Below are 21,706 nucleotides of genomic sequence, written 5' to 3' on the forward strand. Positions count from 1 at the left end.
TGGGATGCTCCCGTCAGGGGTGGCCACAGCCAATCATCTTCCTCCATCTAACCCTGTCCTCTGCATCTTCTTCTCTCACAATAACTTCATGTCCTTCACTACATCCAGAAATCCCCTCTTTGCTCTTCTCCTCAGCCTCCTGCCTGCCAACTCCAACCTTGGCATCCTCCTACTGATGTTTTCACTGCCCCTCCTCTGTACATGTCCAAGCAATCTCACTCTGGCTATGACTCCAGAACATCCAACATGTGGTGCCTCATTCCTGGTCCAGTCCGTCCTGGTCTCTTTCGAAATGAAGCATAAACATTTTATTTTTTTCATATCTGCCTCCTGTGTCCACCTCGGTGCCACCGGCGTCTCTCAATATTAAAGATCATACTGAGCTCCCTTTCAATGTCTGCTTTACGACGGCTCTCCATCTGCCCAGCGCCCTGATCCAAGTCTTCAAGCCTTCCTTGACTCACTTCGCTCCATGTAAGCTTGTTGAAGCTTGGCTGTGCCACACAGGTCTCTATACATAGGCGTAATTGTGGAATATCTGAGCTGTCCACAGAGTAGCATGGTAAACAGAAGGAAGAAATCTTCCATTTGAATAAGTTACATTACGCAGATAGGAGACAAGTTTTTGATGCCACTTTGTTGACAACAGATTATAAAGCGGGACGCCCTGTTCGATCACCGGCGCAGGTGATCAGCTGCTGGTTCGAGGGTTGGGTGAGGTTGCATGAACTCTACACCACATACAGTGCTGCAGTAACAAAATGATTGCAGTGTGCATGGTGAGGTTTTCATGGAATTTAACAGAAAATAACTATATGTTTTTGAACGTTGATTGATAGTTTTTTTTCCGCTTATCGTGAGAACAAAGACGTGATACTGGTCCACAGGTGGCGAACACACTTCCGTCGCCTTGACAGATGGGGATGGAAGCAAAAACAATTCCTCATTTTGCCGCGCGAGTCTGCTCCGTCGATGAGCCGCGGACAGTCGACAGGCTTATCAGCAGACACGTTAGCAACCACGGCTCTGGTTCTGGTTCTTCCCCATGAGCGCGCACAGCTGGCCCTGGCCGCAACAACAACGCCTGCAGGGAGCTAGAGAGTGAGAGCGCCGAACGGCCACACAAACACACACGTCCACTCGGCTGCACGTGGAGAAACGTGGCTCACGTTAATCGCTGTCATTCAGTGAAGTCGATACTAATAACAGCCTGTATTCTGGCATTTTCAGAAGCTCCGTTTGCACTTTTATGGCACTGGTTCACTCTGAAACACTGTGTGCAAAAGCCAGCAGCCCCGCCCCTCACTCTCACAGTTTATGTGCTGTGCTATTGACTCTCCATTTTTGGCCGAAAGTGATATGAAGACAGAAGGATCACAAAATGAAGATTGTACCGTGACTTGTTTCTATAAATTACCATAGTGACATTTTGTGAGACGGTAATAGTCTTGACTTTGAACCGAAACAACCAACAGCAGGGAATGGCTACCTTTCATATCATCACATCTTAATCGTTCCTATTGATAGAATTTAGAACTTACTACAGGAGGAAATGTATAGAATTGGTTTGATTCAATTACAAATGTTTCTCTTAGAATTGGACTGCCTCGCTCTTTGGAAGAACGTCTGTTTTCAGTTTAGAAGCGTTGCATCTTTATGCTCTGAACAGAAACATCTAAAAACATTTTAGAACTTATCTTTTTTTCTACCTGCATGCTATAAATCTAAAAAGAAACAGTGAAAGAATCAATAATTCCTTTACGTGCATTTTGATTTTAGATGGAGAAACTAAAACAAACTACTTTGACAGAGTGTAAGTGCAAGCACACGACTCTAACTAATGAACAATCTGATAGAATCTAAGTTTGAGTTTGTGTTTTAAATCTGAGCATTGCACATCGTAACTGCAACTGCAAACACACTAAACCGTGCAGCACAGCACTGCGCTCATCAAATTGCCAGAGGCAGAGGTTGACACTGAATGCGATCAAGCTCCTCGGTGAGGTTTAGGTGTGCCTGTTGTGCTGCTGAACCCTGAACACGTCCCTCTGAGGAACATCCAGGGCTTAAGCCGCAACTCCAAACTGGTTTTCAGCTGCTGCTGCTGCTGTTGCTGCTGCTGCTCCCATGTGAGGGTCAACCTCTTCATTTCCCTCCCCTTCCAGAGAAAACAAGAACAAATCTTTGTTAAACTGAAACATCACGCCCTTGCTTTGTGTGCGAGTGCCCTGTCTGCCCACACAGGTCAGCGACACAGCGCTACAACGCCGGCTATCTTAAGACTCAATTTTTCCATCGGAACCAGGGCTCAGGATGAACATGTGCTCAAAATCTCAAGATCCTTTTCTTTCACAGCTGCAAATACATATTCACGTACTCTCAGACCTTGAAGTAGTTAAGGGAGTTACATTAATCAATGCAATGCTTCGTGCAGAATCAAGCTTCATATTAGGCAACAAGGAGTAAATGGTTTACTCTTTGCAAAAGAAACTTGAGCCTGCATGCACAAAGGATGTATCCATCCAACAATGAGCTTAGTAAAGCTGTGAAATGCAGCATATTAGCATTTAATGGAACACTTGTAAAACGAAAGGAGGCCAGTGGGCATGGATACGGCGAGTGCGCAGGACACGTCTGACGTGTAGCCTGCATCCACTGTGTGTGTGTGTGTGTGTGTGTGTGTGTGTGTGTGTGTGTGTGTGTGTGTGTGTGTGTGCGCGCGTGTGTGTGTGTGTGTGTGTGTGTATCCGCATAGTGAGGGCAAAGGCAGAAAAATCAATTTGTGGTGGGTGATAAAAATAAATAAATAATATTAATATAAGGCAAGCACTGTAGCTGCTTTATTCAGCAAGGTGATTAAAATACAGAGGAGTTCATGTGGAGACAGTTTACTTGATTTTTTTTCTTTTCTATTAACAGTTTGGAACAGTGAAATGTCAATGTTGTAATTTGCTCGAGGTCAAAAGGTGTGTTTCACTCAGAACAAAAGTGAACTTTACAGAAGTTTCCATCAGCTGGGCTACGTGATGCATCGTTACGTGAGAAGCTGCTACAGTTACTAGGCGACATTTACACACCAGTGGTTAGCAAGATGCTCACATTATTTGGCAGTCAAACACACAAGAGAAGGAAAAGACGTTTGTGAGCACTTATTCAACACACCGTTTCCATCAGCTGAGATGCAGATCAGCTGTTTAGCATATAAAACAAAAAAACACCTCAAGCAACTGGAAAACTCTGAGGTGAATCAAAGGGAGTTTATTAGAACTGCTGCCACTTCTATAAATCCTCCTCAAACCAAACTTAAAATGCAAAATAAAATAATTTAGGGAAAAGCATGCAATGTTATATGGAGCAAATGCAATTTTATTGTAATGCAGGACGGCACTCTGAAGAACATCGGAAAAAAAAAGGTTGGCAGTTGTTTTATGCAGCTGGGCACGTACTATGAACTTAACACTTGTGCATTCCGCTGCCAAAAATAAAGTGGCAACAGACACCTGCCGGGTGGAGTAAAGACAGTGCAGATCTATGCCAGTTTACTCGAGCAAGTTAAAGGTCCATTCACGGAAAAAAACCCAGCAGATTTTGCCCTCTGTTTGCAGCCTGCATCAAAAACCCTCTGCTTCAGCTCCCTGTTGAAACCTGTTTGGAAGGAGGCCACAGACACCTGGCTGGGGGTATTTTTAACCTTAGAGAGGCAGCTTGCCCTTTGTGACATCACACATGGCTGGTTAATAGAACTGTTTTGACACACTTTCTGAAAAGCGGAAGAAGTGAATGAAGGATGGACTTCTCTCAACACTGAGGAGTTCTCTGGCAGGCTAATGACATTGACAGGTAACGATGAAGGCTGTCTGTCAAGCTGAGTGGTTGTATTTCACACCGCTAGCGTGTCACATTAATGAGCTATCGACTAAAGTCTTGTCTTGACAGCAAGTTTGTCTTTAATTATTGCAACATGTGAGGGCAGCAAAGAAATCCAATGCTTCTTTAAAAAAAAAATGTTTCACCAACATTAATAAATTAGGTATAAAAAAAAAGTTCCCAAAGCTGTAAACGCTCGGGAGTAATAGGGACGCACCAAGTTTTTACTTGAAGCACACAAGTGTCAGCATGAAGGGCTGAACCCACGGCTGTTAGCAGCTGTTCAACCTTCCTCTTGGGCGGTTGGACACCTGACTCATGCCTGACACTGTCCTCAAGCAGAAGAAAGGTAACACTGGATACTGGATACACACAATCATAAAGACACTGAGTGACTGTCGGACACGGCTGCCTCACTTTCCATCCAACTTGAACTTTGTCGGCCTGAAATATGCTTTGTGGGCCAAACTCAATTTATCTTAAGGACCTTGCTTTACTTACTTTCATATAACAAGCATGAACGAAAGACATTATGCTGACTGCCAGCAACTGTGGACACATTTAATTCCTCCTTCCTTCACTGGTCAAAATAAAGGCCAATTGAAAAGTCCATTGCAACTTCTGGCACTCGCTGCGCGTACGGCTGCTCATCAGGAGCGTCGATCAGCGCCGGGGAGCCGTGATCGAAACAAGATGGTTCTCGGCCCTTCATCATCCGTGAAAGAAAAAAAACAAAAAGCGTCTCACTCCCGCGCTCCATTTACCGACCCGCTGTCGCTCCTCTTTCATGTGCAGCTGTGAAATTCTCACCCAGCCAGGCGCCATCTGACCCCCCGCTCCTAACAAGCTCCGCTACCCGTCCAAAGAACACAGAGCTCGGTCGCGAGGCTGCTATCTTAGTAAACAGCGCACACAAAGGCCAACGCTCTCATTGAAAACAGGTGTCCTGAAAACAGCACATGTTTTTTCTACAGTATTCCACATGCTGATGAGTGAAAAAAAAAAGCAACCAGCAATGCCTACAAGTTGGCTCCTACATCCTGATGAGCACTTTCGAATAATCCAGGTTAAAGCTCGCACCAGTGGTCAAACTTGAGGCTTTTCAATAAAAGTGAAAGAAAGTGAGGCTTACCTAAATTTTCATCAGCACAAATGATATTTTCAACCTACTAGGATAGAATTAGAGGCAACCAATACGTCTCTTCACACCCATCCAGACGTCCATGCGGCGGAACTTTCTCCTGTGTCATCTATAGGACACACACACAGCGTTTGCCGTTGCTGTTCTACCAACTCTTACTTAGCGGGGCGGGGACAGGAACTCTCAGTCCGACAAATCATTCCCAATGATTTGTCGGACAAGAGAGGGAAAGCACGGGGGAGACGGGGGAAGAGGACAGAGATGGAAAATGTGGAGAACAGTGAGCAGATAAGAGCACGAGGAGTGGAGAGCTGGTCATGAGCCTCCGCCATGGCCGAGCGCGAGGGGCTTTTAGGAAACAGGAACGGGTTAATCGATACGCTGCCAGCCACATTTGACATCTTCCTCCTCCACAGCTCGCACACGGCTCGGGCCCAGACTTAAATTATGCTCGCACGGTGAAGTATTAACTCGCAGAGTGCAGGTTTGAACATTAACACAGGCTCACATCATACATGACTGAGGGAGCACGGAAAAGCGGCGCCCAACGTAGGAAAAGCAGTCGGCATTCAGCCGGTTCACTTTTTCTTTTTTTACATCAAAACTGAAGCGGCTACCTTTTGCTGTTTTTTCAGGAAACACGGGATGTTGTGAAACAGAAAAAAAGGGGAAAGAAACACACGCACGGCAAAAAAAACATCCCCTTATGCCAGTTTCCACTTTGTTAGCGCTTTTTATCTTCCTGCTCATCTGTTCCCAACACACACTCTGCGCACAAAGATTTCCTGTTTTGCCTCCTTTTGTCACTCTGGTTGCGTTGGGAGGTCAATTCAGAGCTAACTTTAGAATCTCTTTAATATCAGCGCCGCTGCAACAGAACCAAAAGCAGGTGTTCTGCAGAACTCTTGAAAGACTCTTTAGAGAACAGATACCGAAGAGACAATGTTACTATTTTTTGCTTTTTAAAGGTTAGGGTCTTTTGGGGGTGGGGGAGGTTTTTGGAGGGTGGGTGCACTAAATGGCTTTTTACCAAGAAGTTCATATTTTTTTAGGGGAAAAAAAAACATCTTTGGTTAAAATAAATATTTAAACCGTTCTTATCATTTTCACCAAAGGCTTCAACAACACAACGCGACGACAACTCTTGCATAAGTGCACAACACACTAGTAGTAAGCATCCAAACACCTGACTGCAAAGCAAAGGCATGTGATAAACATAATGAGATCAGCATTCTTTCATGCATTCTTTCATGCATCTAAATTTTCACCCTTCCCAAAAAGCAACAGTGCAAAGTCAACAGTGTGTTCAGACTCAGAGCAACCAGTGCTGTCGACAGGAAAGGGCGACAGTCATGACCGCAACTTCTTTGAGGAAAACGGTGCTTGAAATCATCACTTAAAATCATGACTTGTTTAATCAAATGTGACATTTTTGGTCAAACCTCTTTCTCTCTAGAGGGACACTAAGTATAACCCATGTTCTATCGATTGACCAACGTGCAGCTCGCACAGCTCATGACAACCTGCTGGACACAACAACACAACGATCAGCTTACATAAAAGCAACTCATCTCCGCTCCACTTCCTGTCTTCCATGCCGCTGACCGTTTAATTTCCCAAAAACAAACAACTTCGGAGGGTCGTCGTGTTTTTAAGGGGAGACTTCTGGACTCTCAGGATGAGAACGCCACGGCAGCGGCAACACCTTAAACCACTACGTAAACAATCAGAGCGAGCCCCCCAGCGGAGCGCGCTCACCGGTTTCTCAGATGCAACTCGCGTCTGTTTACCTGTGTTTGTCCAGTCCGAGCTTTCCGCGGGTGAGAACGAATAGCATATAGATGAAAAATAACAAAAAAATAGGAGCGAGGTAGCCCAGCTGCTGACCGGCCACTGTTGCCGAGTGAGTCTGGCCACTTTCCTTCCTCGCCTGCTGACTTCCCTCCCCTCCTCTCCACTCTGTCGAGTCTACAACACCCTGCTCCAATAACCCCTGACCCACAGGAAGTAGACACAATGGACTCAAAATAACACACCACCTCCCCTGGCAACAACTGCTCACCCCGATCCCCACTGCACGCTGCCTCGGCGCAGCAGCAGCAGCAGCAGCAGCACACCTACATCAAGACGGGCCCTGATAGGTGTGCTGAACCAAAAATACCATCCGCTGTGGGACAAACCGGGAGGCCTGTGCTGGAAAAGTGCAGCGTCCCACTCGGAATACCTCTACAGTGTCTTCAACTGCACCCCACACACACATCAGTATTTAAAGGTTTACATATTTGTATTATTTGCTTGCAGATTTATGTAATTATTTATTTAATTATTTTAACTCAGGCCTGCCACAGCTCTGCTCTCCCAGAAGCAGCAGAGGGTTTCACACTCCAGCAGGTTGTGGGTTGAGTGGCAGACACGACGGTACCGACGTTTCCTGCAGGCGGACAACTAAATTTGATGGACTTCTCTGCAGCCAGGCAGGAAAAAGCATGTGTGGGAGAGCGCAAGGGCTCGTACGCGCATATATTGACGTGCACGCGCTTGGCTGTTTGTTTCACAGGAGCCAGTTATAGTCATTTTTCGTCCTCACACAGTCCAGAAAAGTAACAAAGCGACACAAATTATATATTGTGCATTTTTTTTGTTGCTTAATTGCAGTTTAATAAGGCCCGAACAGAACAGCTGGATAATAGGTAGCTTGTTAATCCTGTGTAAGTCTACTGTGTGTGTGTGTGCGCGCGCGCGCACGTCCAGCTCCCAATCCTTATCCGTGCAGTGAGCAGCAGCAGCCGTCTAATCCAATCAGCCCGATGAAAATTATTCCAAATTACATTTAGTGGCCAGGGAGAGGTTGCCTAAGACATGATCCAATTAGCTCCTCTCTTGCTCGTCTGCCTGCTGGAAAATGGCCTGAGATGTCACAAACAGATATGAGGGAAATGGACTGTGATCCATTCATTTCTTTCTTGCCCGTGGTGTTGCTTTATAATCCAACAAGGCAGACGGAACTTTTGTTAAAAAAAAAAAAAGAAAAGAAAAGAAAAGAAAATCCATTCAGATTTATTTTGTATTTGGAAAAATAAATGAATACATTTAATTAATTAACTAATTAATTAATTAATTAATTAATTAATTAATTAATTAACAAAAAAGATGTGATTGGCCAGAAGACATCACCTCCTGCCTGATATGTATCATTCTCTTAATGCACAAAAGACCTAAAGTAAATATTTCCCAACTAGAAAAGCCTCTTAAGACCGTTCTTTGCTGCTCCCCTTTTAATTTGAAACAGCCATTCATTTCAAACAAAAGCGGGTGCAAATGCAGCATCCGCGCAATTCTAATTACCAACAACTGTCTTCTTCTGTGGTTTTTCTGGCCACCCTCTCCTGTTTTTCTCACAATCAAAAGGAAAGACCAGGCTAAACCCTTTCTACTGGAGCCCAGCAACACGGATGTGCAAGAGCTCAGACGCGCCAAGTCAGCAATGCACTCCTCAATAGTTAGTTGTCTCACAATAATAAAGAGAAGGTCACGTACAATTAAGGTTTTTTTTGTCCGATTCTGATATTGCTATAAGAAAAACCGCGTGGGACGAAGAAACCTTGAACGTCGTTGTGTATCTTGATAAGGCTACGAATAATAAATAAACTAATGGTTTGTACCCGTACAGAGCGCGTGCGTTCGCAAGCGCTCGCGGTCCTGTTCTACAGGCTGTGCTGCGAAGCATGCCGAGGCACGTCGCACTCCGCACACACACACACCCCCTTTCTTCAGCCAGTAGCCTGAAACCAGCGCACACTGCCACTCTCTATTGTCACTCTCAGATGATACTGCTTCACTTTCAGCTGAAAGGGAATGTGCACGGTGTGAGCGCATACTTCTGAAGCTATGCGCTACGTGCGTGTTCATGCGATTCCCGAACAGTGATTCACGTCTGGGGAAGAATGCGTGGATTCCCTCCCCGCGTCCACGTTTGTTTCGTGCCACCAACACGGTTAGCAAATGGCCCCAGAACAATGTCAGCTTTAAAAAAAGAGAGAGAGAAAAAAAAACCTCTATCTTTAGCTGTGTGCTGGCTTCTGTGGGTGTGTGCTGACACGCCGAGGATTTGTTTGACAGCTCGGACTCACCTGGGCTCACCTGAAACACTTTCAGGGCGAAACACTCGTTCCATATACCCCGTTTGTTTTTATTTATTTATTTTACTGGCATTTGAAAAAGTGGAAAGTGAAGTAGTTTTGTTTGGTTTTAATCAAATTCAATTTTCAATCATTTGGTAAACTATTCAATGGTTTAAAGAAAGCACTTGATGTTGACCCACAAGAATGACCAATCCATTAAAAAGGCCTGAACATATCATGAGTGCTCATCAGTTCCCAGCAGGAGCTAAACACCGGCCCAATAATTGCTCGAGACTGTAGGAGACCGAATGTTCATCTTTGATGATGGTGCTGATAAAACAGTGAAAAATTACTTCAGGATGATTTGACAGTGAAAAAAATAATCTATCAATTAAGACTTAATTACTCCTAATTACTGATTTCTCTTTGGGTCCTTAATAGAAGAAGTACAAGTCAAAGTCAACGTTTACACATAAGATCATAATGATTAAGAGGCTACTTTTTGTGTCAATTACTACAACAATAGCTGGACTTGGTCTAAAGAATAAAAGAAACATTTGATAAGTATTTTAATAGTCATATTTCAAATGGCATTTCATTCATAAAAGTTCATTGTGATAACAGTTAGTTATAAATAATAAATTCAAAAATCTGACGCCTTAATAATGATTTAAAATATCCTGGGAATACAACAGTCAAATAATGCAACTTGAGAGGAAGGTGTAGTCAGTGTCGGCGCGACATTACAGATGCACAAGTCACAAGTGCTCTTTACATGAGCACCTTTCTAAATTTAAAACCAGTTTTATTTTCCCCCTCCGATACTGTAACAACTTTCCCACACTGACACTGCTGATTGATCTCTGTTTCATCGGTGGGATTTTTTTTGAAGCGGTGTTTGATTTGACGTTCCCATACTGGCTTGTGGGCAGCAATCACTTTAAATGAGGATAAGTTTCAGAGAAAAGATAAGTGTGTGGGAGGAATCCTTATGATGTGACACGCTACGCGCATACAGTCTTAGGCTACACGCTACAGCTGCTGGAGGTATGTCACAGCCTGAAGCATTTCAAGCACGTTGAAAAGCTGACAAAAGCTTTTCTCTGCAGGCTTAAGCTGAAGGCTTCAAGAAATGCTGGTTTTGCATTGATTATCTCCGTTTCTCTAATCACCTCATCAGGTCTTCAAGGACATGTAGAGGGGTCAATCCCTTGTTAAATGTTTCACATGAAGTAGCACTAAATCACTGATATAAACATACTATGTCTGCTTGTTGCAATTATGTGTTGAAAGTAACAGACAGTTTGGCAGTTAATGTAAGAGAGGTAGAAGAAGTGCTAGATATATCGCATTAAACTACTCTTAACTGCAATTTAGTTTAATCCACAGTATGCACCGGGATTTTTTGGTTTTAGTTGAAATTTTAGCAAATTGTAAATGCAAAAGTTTTTGTTTTGTTTTTTTAATTAGGTCTGTTCAGTGTCCTTTTCAATCCCAACACACTATGAACAGTTTATGAGTGGAAATGTCAACCCTCTCCCAGTCATGAGAACCAAGGCTGTGCATCCTGATAAAAACGAAGAAAGAAAAAAGTTAATCCGTCTTTTGTTTATAGTTCTTCTCAAAACAGAGTTCATAACGTTCCCACAGAATTCCGTGGCCGTCTGATCTTCCACCTTTTACAGCTTCCCCAGTCAACTGCTGCATCTTCTCATGACGTTCGACATTCTTTTTTGATTACCTGCACACTCACTTCTGGCATTTTCACCCTATCTGCTTCTGCGGCCCCTGCCAATCTGAACTCTCGCACGGAGTCACATGCACTTGTCGAAGCTGCATCGTTAGAATTCAACACATTCTTTCTCCGCGGCAGACTTGCTTCACATGATCACGCTGTTCCTTGACCGCTGACGAGAGTGAGAGAGAGAGAGAGGGAGAGAGGCTTAAACAATTGTCCCTTCGGGGTCTATCGGCCAGTTCACAGCCCCGGTGCCTTAGGCAGCCAAACGTCTACGTAACAGTTGGAAAGCAGCAGTAACAACATGAGGCATGATATACAAATACTCTGCTGCACCTGGTGAATTGTACACAGCTTATAGGGGGTTCCTAATTAAAAGGCCTGGATGTTAAAAATGACTTATAATTCAAAATGCCCTTTGAGGCTAAGATGACATGCAAATGTGTTAATTTCCCAGAGCACCTGTTGCTAAACTCCTGCATGGGAATCTGTTCTAATAAGGAAAAAGATAATCCGTTTACACTACTCGGTAGTTACTTTCTCATTAATGACTGACAATCTCCCCACTTGCCTTCCAAATACATGAAAACACAACTAAAACTTCATTTCAAAATGAAAGTCAAGGCCATCAAATCAAAGCACCAACCTTGAGTTTCACTCCACACGGTCGTCTGTTATCCCAACCCCATTTGCTTAAAAAAAAAAAAAAAAGGATGGTAGCAGGGTAATCCACAGGTTCTTTAGAGACACCTGCAATTAGTGTGAAAACAGAGAGCAGTGTGCCAGGAAAAGGAATGCCATGAGTACTGAGTAGGCAAGAGGAAGAGGAGGTCCTTCTGGGCTCTTAGCTCCTGATCAGGCTGAAGACAAATGCCCTCCGAGAGCCGGGGTCTAGCCTGTATCTCTGGGAGCGTGCACGTACCCGTGTGCACGTTCAACCACGTCCTCTGGCTGGAGGCCAGGCCAAAGATATCGGGCAGCACCATAGTAACTCCAACGCAACCCGGGGACCTTGGTCACAACAGAACTCCCGCTGACTATTAAATCCTCTCTTATCATCATCATTATTATTATTATTATTACTTTCATTTGTTTCTTTCATGGACTCCTTAAATAACACAAATGTATTCAAGATCGTTCGGAGCAACAGAGGTGTCAATCAAGGCAAATTAAAAGAAAACCCCTTGGTCCATATGGTCCAGTCATGTTTTATTTTGTGGGTCCGTCTGAGTCACAGTTAGCTGGGAAATTACACAGGCCAGGGGCAATATTTCACATCGAGTCTCCAGGATGAAAAGCCTGCAACTCCCCCGTCTGACTCCACCTGTCCTTCAGCCGAGACAAGCAGGCACATATACAGAGAGAGAGCCATGCAAGAGGAGTGGGCAAAAAGTACCATGACAGCAGTGGGCTATATTAAGGGGCTGCAGACACAGCGAGGGTCAGATCACACAGCACATAACTGGAGTTCCAGCTGCGCGTGTGTGTGTGTGTGACAGGTGAACCTTTAGAGCTATGTGAACAGACACAGTCACACATACTTGTGTTCTGCCCTCAAACCAGCACTGCTTCTACTCTGAGCAGTTCAGACAGTGAACTTCACTAAAGGCTTTAGCAGCAGACGATCAAATGTCTCATAATTTCAATTTTTTGGGGGTTGGTGGGATACTCTCTCTCTCTCTTAATAACTAGTGTCCAGTTATCTTTCATACTTTTGTTTTCTTCACTGCCAAAGAACTACTGTTGAGTAGTGCAACATACTCATTAAATCCAATGACGTGTCAAGGTCCAACATCATGAAAAATCCAATGTTTTGTCACAATAATGTGTATATAGAGTCTAGAGGCACATTATTGTCTAGAGTCTAGACTGTTAGCTCATCAGATTACTTATGTTTGGCCTACATTCCAGAGTCCGTTCTAGAAACCAGCCCTTTTTTTGATAATCAAAAAGGTTCTTCACTTCTGAGGAGGAAGGTTTTGGAAAGACCCAGGTGCGAGGAGAACAGGTGACCTTGCTCACAAACATCACATAAGCCGATACGTATCGAAGCTAATGCCTGGTCACCCTGATGGAAGGTCATGATGGTAGAATCAATGGGAAAATGAACCCTGTGACACCAGGTACATATTAGACTGTTTACAACAGCAGAGGGCATTAGAATTCACCTCAACCCAGCCACTCAGTAAATACTTCCATTCTTTGATCACAGACGTTGACCGACTCTTAGGTAATATGACCAGACTGATCTTTAAAAAGCAGATCTCAGCTTGAATGCAATCATCAGACAGCATATATGGGTCGAAATGCACTTTTACAAAACAAATTATTCGCTTCCGTTAACCGTGCTCAGGTATCAGATGATGCAGATTAGGCAACAACTCCAGCTATCACCAGTTTAAAGCGAATCCTGTCAAGCTGTACGGATAATTGGAGTACGGATAACTTGTCACTGGTGAACGTGCGCTCGGGTGACATTCAAGATGTCATGATAGCACTTTTATATAGAAAATGTGTCACTGACGATTCGAGGAAGACGCCTGAAACCCGTCATTGATAATAGCCGACTCATCGCGAAGTATGCAACATCTTACGTCTTAGTCATATGGTATATAAGAACAAAAAGGCCAGACTTATCATATAACTGGCTTATCAAAATGTAGTGCAAGTTTTTCAATCTCATTCAAAGCAGAGGGGGGAAAAAAACTTTTATGGGAGATGTTGAGAAAAAAAATAAGCCGGCAGTGACCGAAAGGACAGAGAATAAGCGGGAGAGAGTGGGGGACCCCCTCAGCCCCCTTCTCAGTACGCCCGCCATCTGGTAGCCATCAGCGCCTCACACAGGAAGGGGCGGCCATGCCTTGCTGGGGCAACAGGGAGCGGCTCCTCTTCACTCCCAGTGCTGCAGAAACAACAATAAGCCACTGCACTGCACAGAAATACAATGCAGTGCAATGCAGTGCAGTGCAGTGCAGTGCAGAGCAGAGCAGAGCGGCCCATCCTAACCCGAGCTGGTGTGCCGGCGGCAGCCCCGGGACCAGGCGCTCACACCCCAACAGACCAGCACAGAGCAACCTCACATTCCTGCTGAGCGTGCCTGCCAAGAAGCAGTGGGAACGGAATAAAAGAGGCCGAGAACAGAGAGCTGCTCTCGTTGGAAGCTTCCTAATAGCAGCGCTGGAGAACTCCGACCTCTATTTACCGTCAGGATGATAAACTGATCTGTGGTCTGGCATTTTTCCATATTTGGTACACAGAATGTACATGTCAAGTTTTGTTTTTCTCAATTTCCAGGCAAACTCCGGGAATGCACAGTCTCATGAAATTGCCCAAACTTGTTTGTTGTTGTTTTTTCTTCAAACGACGTGATGGGAAAAGACGTCCCTCTCTTGTCTGGCCTACTTGTATTCAACACTGAACCTTGTTCAAAAGGCCAGAGCACAAAAAATAAAAAATCTGCCTTTTTTCAACATTTAAAACATGAGAAATCAAATAAAGCAGGTTTGGCCATTATTTTCTTGTCTTTTAAACCGATTTTAAAGTGATTTCACATGTTAACCGATTTAAATCCTGAACCATCATTGGGAACAGAGATTGGACGTGATGATGTGTGCAACTGGAGTTGGGGAAATAGCTGAGAAGTTTCTGTCATCTGTGTTTAATAACAGCACTTGAAACTGTCGGACCTGGCATCATGACAAAAAGCACAAAGGCATCAATTTCCAACTTATTGGAATAAGATTAACAAACAGCGCAGCTCAAACAAGGTTTAAAAAAAAGAAACAGAGAAAGAAAGAAAAAAGAGGTTGTTAAGTTTGTTTTCAAAGGGAAGAGTTGGCAGACTGAGCGTTCCCCCTTTGTTTGGTTTGATTTTACACTGGCAAAATGTCAAGCGAGCCAAAATCCATCCACAAAAAAAGCCACATGGGAGCTGTCACCCAGTCGCTGGTCACAAAATCACATGGTTTCTGAGGGCGGAGAGATGGCGGAGGGTTTGTTTTCTTCCGGAGAATATCGTAATAGACTGCCCCAATTCCCAACCTCGTAAACGATCATCGTTTTGGCCACATATCAAGCAAAGACAATGGCAGCAAAACTGCACCTCTGAGAGAGGATGTCAAGGCTTCACGCTGCGAACATTATGTTGCTTCATGCGGTGCACACAACGCATCCACACTGGGTCACCCCATTTTCCGCCATGTTACTGCTAACTGTACTGAGACCACTTCTTTAGGGGGTCTCCTTTTGGTGCACATCCCAGTGCTGTTACTGCCTTCACGCTGGCCCAACACAAGAGAATTCCGCAACACTAACCTGAACAGTGCCATTGTGAAAACACGCAATACCTCACGAGACACGTGGAGAGGCTGCAGCACAATGAGACTCAACTGTTTACAAAATGCTAATTGTCAGCACTGGTTGAACAATTTCAGTGCTTCGAGGGTAAATTATATCAACATCTTGGGGGTAATGGTAGATTAAGGTCATATAATTCCCACAGCTCAACTACTGGGATGAGTATATGGGTTGAATACAGCATAGAAAGATTTAAACATTTATAATCATCTGCTGGTACATTTTATGATAAATTTATACCTCCAAACTTTTACCCATATAGCGCTGTAGCCGTGTGGCTAAATATAGTTGAGAGCAGACCATACAGTTGCTCTGACTAGGTGACAATATTATATTTGTGGATACCGAAAAGTAACGTAAATTATACATCTTTGTGGTAAATACATTGTGGAAAGTACTTGTGCTGTTATTGTCAATATTGAGTAAGTTGTATGTTTAGAAATATACAAAAATAGTTGCACATCATTTGAACTCTGAATCTGACAACTAAAGGATGGAGTTTGTTACAAAAAACAGATTCGATTTAAAGTTTTAAAAGCACAAAAAGAAATTTGCTATTCAAACATTTACACTGACAACTTTATTCCGGCAAACACTGCAAAGGTGAGAAATGTGTGACAAGAGACGGTTAAAAACAAACAAAAAAAAGAACAGCCTCTCTCAGGTCGTTGCTCTGCTGACTTGTTTAGTCTCAGTGGCTTTGTTTTTTCTCAGTGATGCAATGGCATAATTTCAGGCTTACAACACCCTGGGAATAGCCAGATATCCAGACAGAAACACAATGTTCCCTCATATTGTGCTCTGAAACCAAAGCCCTGGCACGTTTGGAACGGATCTTAAAAAAATAAAAAAAATAAAACAAAGAGAAACCGCTCAGGGGCTCTCCTACTCTCCCATCAGAAGATTAAGTTAAGGAAGATTTGACATTATGTTGAAATCATGCATGTTACAGATTAGGCTAAAAAAAAATAAATGATAATAATAATAAAGGAGATGAGCCTACTTGTGACACATGACAAGAGACTGTCTTGCACAAAAGCAGGGATAACTATCACTGGAGAAGAGACATTAATATTTAATGGTTATTTGTTTGTAATGGCTATTAAATAATTAATGGAACGCACGGTCCATTTTCAAGCCACGGCAGATCATACGGCATTAGTTTGCTTGATCCAAATGGAGAGACGAGCTGTGCGCTGTGGCAGTCAGACACGGTCCAGCAAGTATTCTTTGTTAGCCGAAGAGGCTAACGCTGCACAAGTGCGCCACTGTTGCGTCCCGTTGGCTGAGCTTGTTTGTTTGTTTCTTCATGCATGTGGGGAGGTTTTTCAGCAGAAAGTGAGCGCTCTCTGTTCCACTTGGTAAACAGATTTAATTAATCCTCTAGTTCAGGCAATGCCTCCGTTTTGACTATGTTGTCAATTTGCAGCATACGCTCCAACACTGGATTTGCAAACAAGAATCTTTTTCTTCATCCCACACAGAGGTGGAAGGCCTGAATACAATTCAGCCCTGCAGAGGAAAACTGGGGACCAGAAGAGTTTCTTCAAACTCCCTTTACAGCCATCACACGAGGACCTTCAGGGTTCAATATTTTCCTTCTTCCGGTCAAGCAAGAAGCCTTGTGCCTCAGCAGTGAGGCCCATTTAAGGAGTGGAGCAAGTGTATTAAAAAAAACAAATAAATGAAACCTCTAACTGCTCAGAAGTTGCTCCATGGATTACATTAGTTGTAAACATTTATAGAGTAACAGGATTGAACACTGGCAGCCAAATTCAGTTTGCATAATTTTGCATATTTATTTCAGGAATAATAAAATGAAATAATTTTATTACCAAGGGTTGACTGCTCTGTTGCTAATCTAATTTTGCTTTTCTTTGACATGAAACTTTTGACTGATATTCTGTGGCAATGAACAATCAAATGCGCACTGTCAGCAGAGTGTGGCTGAAATGGACCTTGCAGGTTCCTCATTACATGGTTCTTAGGGCACTTCTGATAACACAGCGCCGATGCTGTGAAGATCCCGGTTTCTAAGCATTGCGTATGAAGGGAGTTTTTACAAGCCAAGTCTGGCAGGAAATCTCAGAATAGAATGTTAGAAAATGAAAGATAAAAAAGGAAACCAGACTCTAACGCTTAGTGGATGGAAAACGCAGGGTCAGTGAAATTGAGAATCGCATGGTGCTGCATTTGGCACACACAAGTATTCAATCTTATCACATAATAAACAACTTGGTTCAAAGTGACCAAAAAAACATCCTGGGCTGGTCATAGCGGGAGCTCCACTGAACTGGTGTCTCCATTTCTTAGCAGAGCAGCTACAGAAACAAACTTTGTCCAGAGTAGTTAATCAGGAAGCTTATCAGGGTGAACTTCAGTGTACCAGTGACTTTGCTTGGAGATGACACTCATAATCAATACTACTGATATCGTGGCATTCATAATATTGAACACTGAAACCAGTCTATGACCTAGACATACGAAATATGACCAAAAAAAGCTTTTGAACTGACTGAAATGTATAGATGCAAAAATAGTCAGGATGTGCCCAAATGCATCCAAGAGTTTACATATTGTGCCAGTTGTGGACAACACATGCAAACTGGGACAATATCAAAGTTCTGTACTAAACTTTGATGCAAGTATTGTGTAACCTAATATAGTGATTTTAATCCAGATCACAATCATCCTCAATGTACCTCGAATGATAATGAAGCAATGTGCAAGTTACCGTTACTGTTTTATCATCTATGGAAACTGAAAATTGATTTTGTTTTAACATTAGTTCTTCTGGTCAATGTCCCAACATCTAAATAAAGAATAACGAAACTAAGGGCATATCATACAGCATTCCGCATTAAGCCATACAACCAGCCATCTAATCCTAGCCGGCCGACAGTGATTCATTACTGGCTGCGTGATTTCTATGTCAACTTCCCTAATTATTTTAGGCTTTAAGTCAACCAACTGGTGGGGTAAGTTCCGGGTTGTTGGCTGAGCAATTTTTCAACCAACGAAAAAAGATGGTCACTGTTGCAAATGTGCACATGACCAGGAAACTTTTTCATCTTAGCAAATAAAGGGATGTTTCTGTGATCTAAAAGTAGAGGTTTGGAGGGGATTTAATTCTGCTAGGCAAGGTATTCAGACTCAACAAAAAAAATTAGGGGTTGCGAATGTCATTGTGTTGCGCTGAGGCTCTCATCTTTTTGAGCCAAAATTAACTATGTCCGATACGTATTCTAATAGACGATGGCAACGGAATGAGGATTTTTTTTTTTTTTTTAACTATAACTTAATGTGAACATAACTAAAGTTAGCACAAAAAGAACTACGGTCTTCCTTTGGTTGCCTGGCTCCAAACTAAAATGTTTTTTAATGCTTACAGGTAGTAACCTAGATTTAATCTTGTTGGTTATTGGTTAATGACAAGTTAATAAATGGTGGTTTTTGGCTGATCAAATAGAATATAAATGGATTTCCTGCTTCTTCTGACTTTGCAATATTCCTTCTCAGCAGCAAATGTTGAACTTCAAGGTCACCACTAGCCAATAAAAAGATTAACTCAGGTCAATGTTTCAAGGCAATGCATGGGTACAAGTCAAACAGGCATAAACAGAAGCTCGGTATTCAACCTCAGATGCTAGTCTGTGATAAATCTTAATGAACCTGAGGTTTTAACAGAATATAAGAAGGGATATCATGTTTTGGGTATTTGTTCATATAATGAACGTTTTAGTGCTGCAAGCGTATTCTACTGCCTACAACAAAGTTGCATTGCATGCTGCAGGACTATAGGTCCAGATGCATTTTCATTTAGCAGGACAAAAATCTGAAATGCCGTCAAAGAGCAGAATGTGTTCATTTAAAAAGTAATTGACGACTTGGCTGTTGCCATGTATACATAGTCTGAGCAACGCCCAGTGAAATCTGACTTGAATCTTTGATTGTAGTTTTATTGCTTTTGGGAAGAAAACATTTCACTGGGTCAATATGTTCCCTGCAGGCATAAGCAATGCATTTAAAATACCAACAACATGTGTACTGATTGAGAGAAAACATCCGCATAAGTGGGTCGGGTCACCACTTTTTCAGCTTGCACAAAGCGAGCACAGTGACAACCTGCTGGCACATATCTAATGGGTTTAAACAAGGCAAGCACCGTCCTTGAGAGGGTGCGTGACTGGTAACGTGTGCAATCAATCGCTGCGGGGCCATAACTGGTGAGATTTCTAACAAACAACAGCGTGACATTTCACTGTGCGCTTCTGACAACTCTGAAAACAGTTTCAAACTTGCAGGAATGGGGCCATCCTTTCATGTATTCCGCAGCTGTATTGTAAATAATTTAACCCCTGCCAGTGAGGACTAACTGTAGCGGGTGCACAGGAGTTAAATTAAAAGATAGCAAATGTGCTCTCACTGGAATGATTAAGCAAAAGACTCTGGGGTAACTTCAGAACTCGTGTGAGGTGGGGGTGAATGAACCAAAAGTTGGAACCTGAACTGACGAGGCAATTTTCCCAGTAAAGGGTTCCCACTGAAGAGAAAAACAACAACCTCTTCCCGTACTTTTGGTCGCCTCACAGGGGGGGGGGGAGAAAGAGAGAAAGCTACAGAACTTGACTGGAAGTGCTCGCAAGACGAGGCCTCGCACACATATGCGTGTCACCGCCCCCAACCGTGCACAAGAAAAGAGTCCAGGGGTGTAAAAAGCTGGCGCTCGGTCAAACAGGTTGCTTCAGCACAACGTCACAAATAAGGATATAAAGTGCACTTACGTAACGTCTCAACTTTTTCTCAGGAGGAGATTTTCTCAGCCACCCTGAACACACCACATCCCCGCCACTCATATCGGCTCCCTTCTTCTTCGGGCTTTTCCCTCCGGAGTTTGAGCGGAGATTTCGGTTAGGCTTCGTTTGTTTTTGGGAGTGTCTTCTCGTACCTGGAGTAGAAAAGAATGTTGACACAAAGCCTAAACGGTTAGATTCCGGCGTCGTGCTGAGGTGGGGGGGGGAGTGAAGGCGTTGAATGTTGGAAAACGGCGATAAATACCGTCTGAGCTCCTTCCAAAGTCCTCTCGCCGACCAGGCAGCTGTACTGAAATGCACAGACCAGATTTTTGTGTCCTCTCTCTCTCTCTCTCTCTCTCTCTCGTTGTAGCGCTGGTCAGATAAACGGCTATATCCCGGTTCTGGAGTTCTCTCACACACACAAAAAGCTTCGCGGCGCCGCCTTCGGTGCAAATATCAGCGATGACCGGGTCTGGTTTGTCCGAACTGGAGCACTGTGGGCGCAAAAAGAAGGCGCAAGGCAACTGAAAGTCGCTAAGTTTTTTTTTTTCTAGTGTTGTTATATGTTACGCTTCATGCTAATTCCGGACAGTGGCAGCGACTCCCAGTTTTTGCGAGGAAAAATGTCCCAACAGTGTACCGGCACATAGTTTTAGTCTGTGTGCTAAATAACAACAATCTTCACGGTAAACACAGCGGTTCTGGCGAGCTTCCCTACCAGTTTACTCCCATGGTTCCTTAATTGTGATTGACAGGGTGGCTCCGTTTTTCCCTCAACTCACCCTCCTCTGGAACATGGCAGTGTCAAATTAACAATAGCGACGGGCAAGTGGAAGTCAAGGAATTTTGATTTCAAAATAAAATGCAGTACGGCTCGTTCACTTTCTTTCAGTTCAGTTCGTTCAGCTTACCGTTTTCCGACCGGTCTCTGCCTTTTTTTTTCCCTCTCGTTTGTTTGTCAAAGTAACTATTGGTGTTTAGTGGTGTGGAATGACATGTTTTGAGAACCTTCGATAGTATTTCATTTAATTTGTTAATTTATTTTACCCAACGGGCTATTCCGCATGTCCGAGTGCTGGTGATCTGCTTTCAACTGTGCCTATCAATTGTGTGCGCCTTTTATTTATTCATTTTTATTGTATTATCATTGTTGGTTGATATGTTGCTTCGATTGTCGTTATTGTTTTAAGGGGGTGTTTGCAAAGCGATTAACCAACTTCAGACTTTGTTTAAATCGATGTATTTTGCTGTTTGTATACGATTGTTTTTTTTTTGTTTGTTTTTGTTTTTTTGTTTGTTTGTTTGTTTTTTTGGGGGGGGTATTTTGCTGTACAAGTACGAAAGAAAATTAAATGTATTGTTCAAAGAGAATAATTCTGCAAGCGTGCGCGCCATTTTCGGGATTTTATTTTGATAGTTTGCACCGGACAAACTATTAATAAAGCTTGGCTTGCTTTAATAATAGGCTAGAGGACGAAATGGGGAGGCGGCAGCAGCGTTTGGGGAGAACTATGGACTTTTGGCCATGGGACATGTAGTTCAAAAACCGTGCGCATTTGTTCCGTCAGTTTCTGTCCCGCAGAACAGCCAAGTGTGTACATAGATCATACATAGGGTAATATGTCTGTGTACTCTTGTGGCTTAGATAAGTACGACACTACATACCCAACTTTTTTTTTAAGTCCCA

At 43.2% G+C, this 21,706-nt stretch overlaps 1 protein-coding gene and 1 long non-coding RNA gene across 6 annotated transcripts in view; both read right to left on the reverse strand.

Annotated features, from left to right (window-relative positions):
• Positions 1 to 20,815, reverse strand: part of gab1 (GRB2-associated binding protein 1) — a 45,179-nt gene extending 24,364 nt beyond the window's left edge. For 2 of the 5 annotated variants that reach the window (XM_076032881.1, XM_076032923.1), the window contains exons 1-2: positions 20,282 to 20,813; positions 20,008 to 20,171 (exon numbers count right to left, since the gene is read on the reverse strand). In XM_076032881.1, the coding sequence (XP_075888996.1) occupies positions 20,008 to 20,079 (72 nt within the window). In that variant the 5' untranslated portion in view covers positions 20,080 to 20,171; positions 20,282 to 20,813. Of the gene's footprint in view, positions 1 to 4,999; positions 5,107 to 20,007; positions 20,172 to 20,281 lie in introns of those variants that run through there. The other 3 variants (XM_076032867.1, XM_076032889.1, XM_076032914.1) reach the window with 3 other exon arrangements.
• LOC142892692 (uncharacterized) lies at positions 9,209 to 12,720 on the reverse strand. Its single transcript, XR_012927475.1, has 2 exons — positions 11,514 to 12,720; positions 9,209 to 11,036 (listed from the first exon to the last, which is right to left on the reverse strand). It is a non-coding gene; the product is annotated as an uncharacterized LOC142892692 (long non-coding RNA).
• Positions 20,816 to 21,706: the final 891 nt, after the last annotated feature.

Source organism: Nelusetta ayraudi, unplaced genomic scaffold (genome assembly GCF_046127955.1).
Source record: "Nelusetta ayraudi isolate G7.1 ecotype Tasmania unplaced genomic scaffold, CSIRO-AGI_Nayr_v1 ptg000004l, whole genome shotgun sequence".
NCBI classification, from domain to species: domain Eukaryota; kingdom Metazoa; phylum Chordata; class Actinopteri; order Tetraodontiformes; family Monacanthidae; genus Nelusetta; species Nelusetta ayraudi.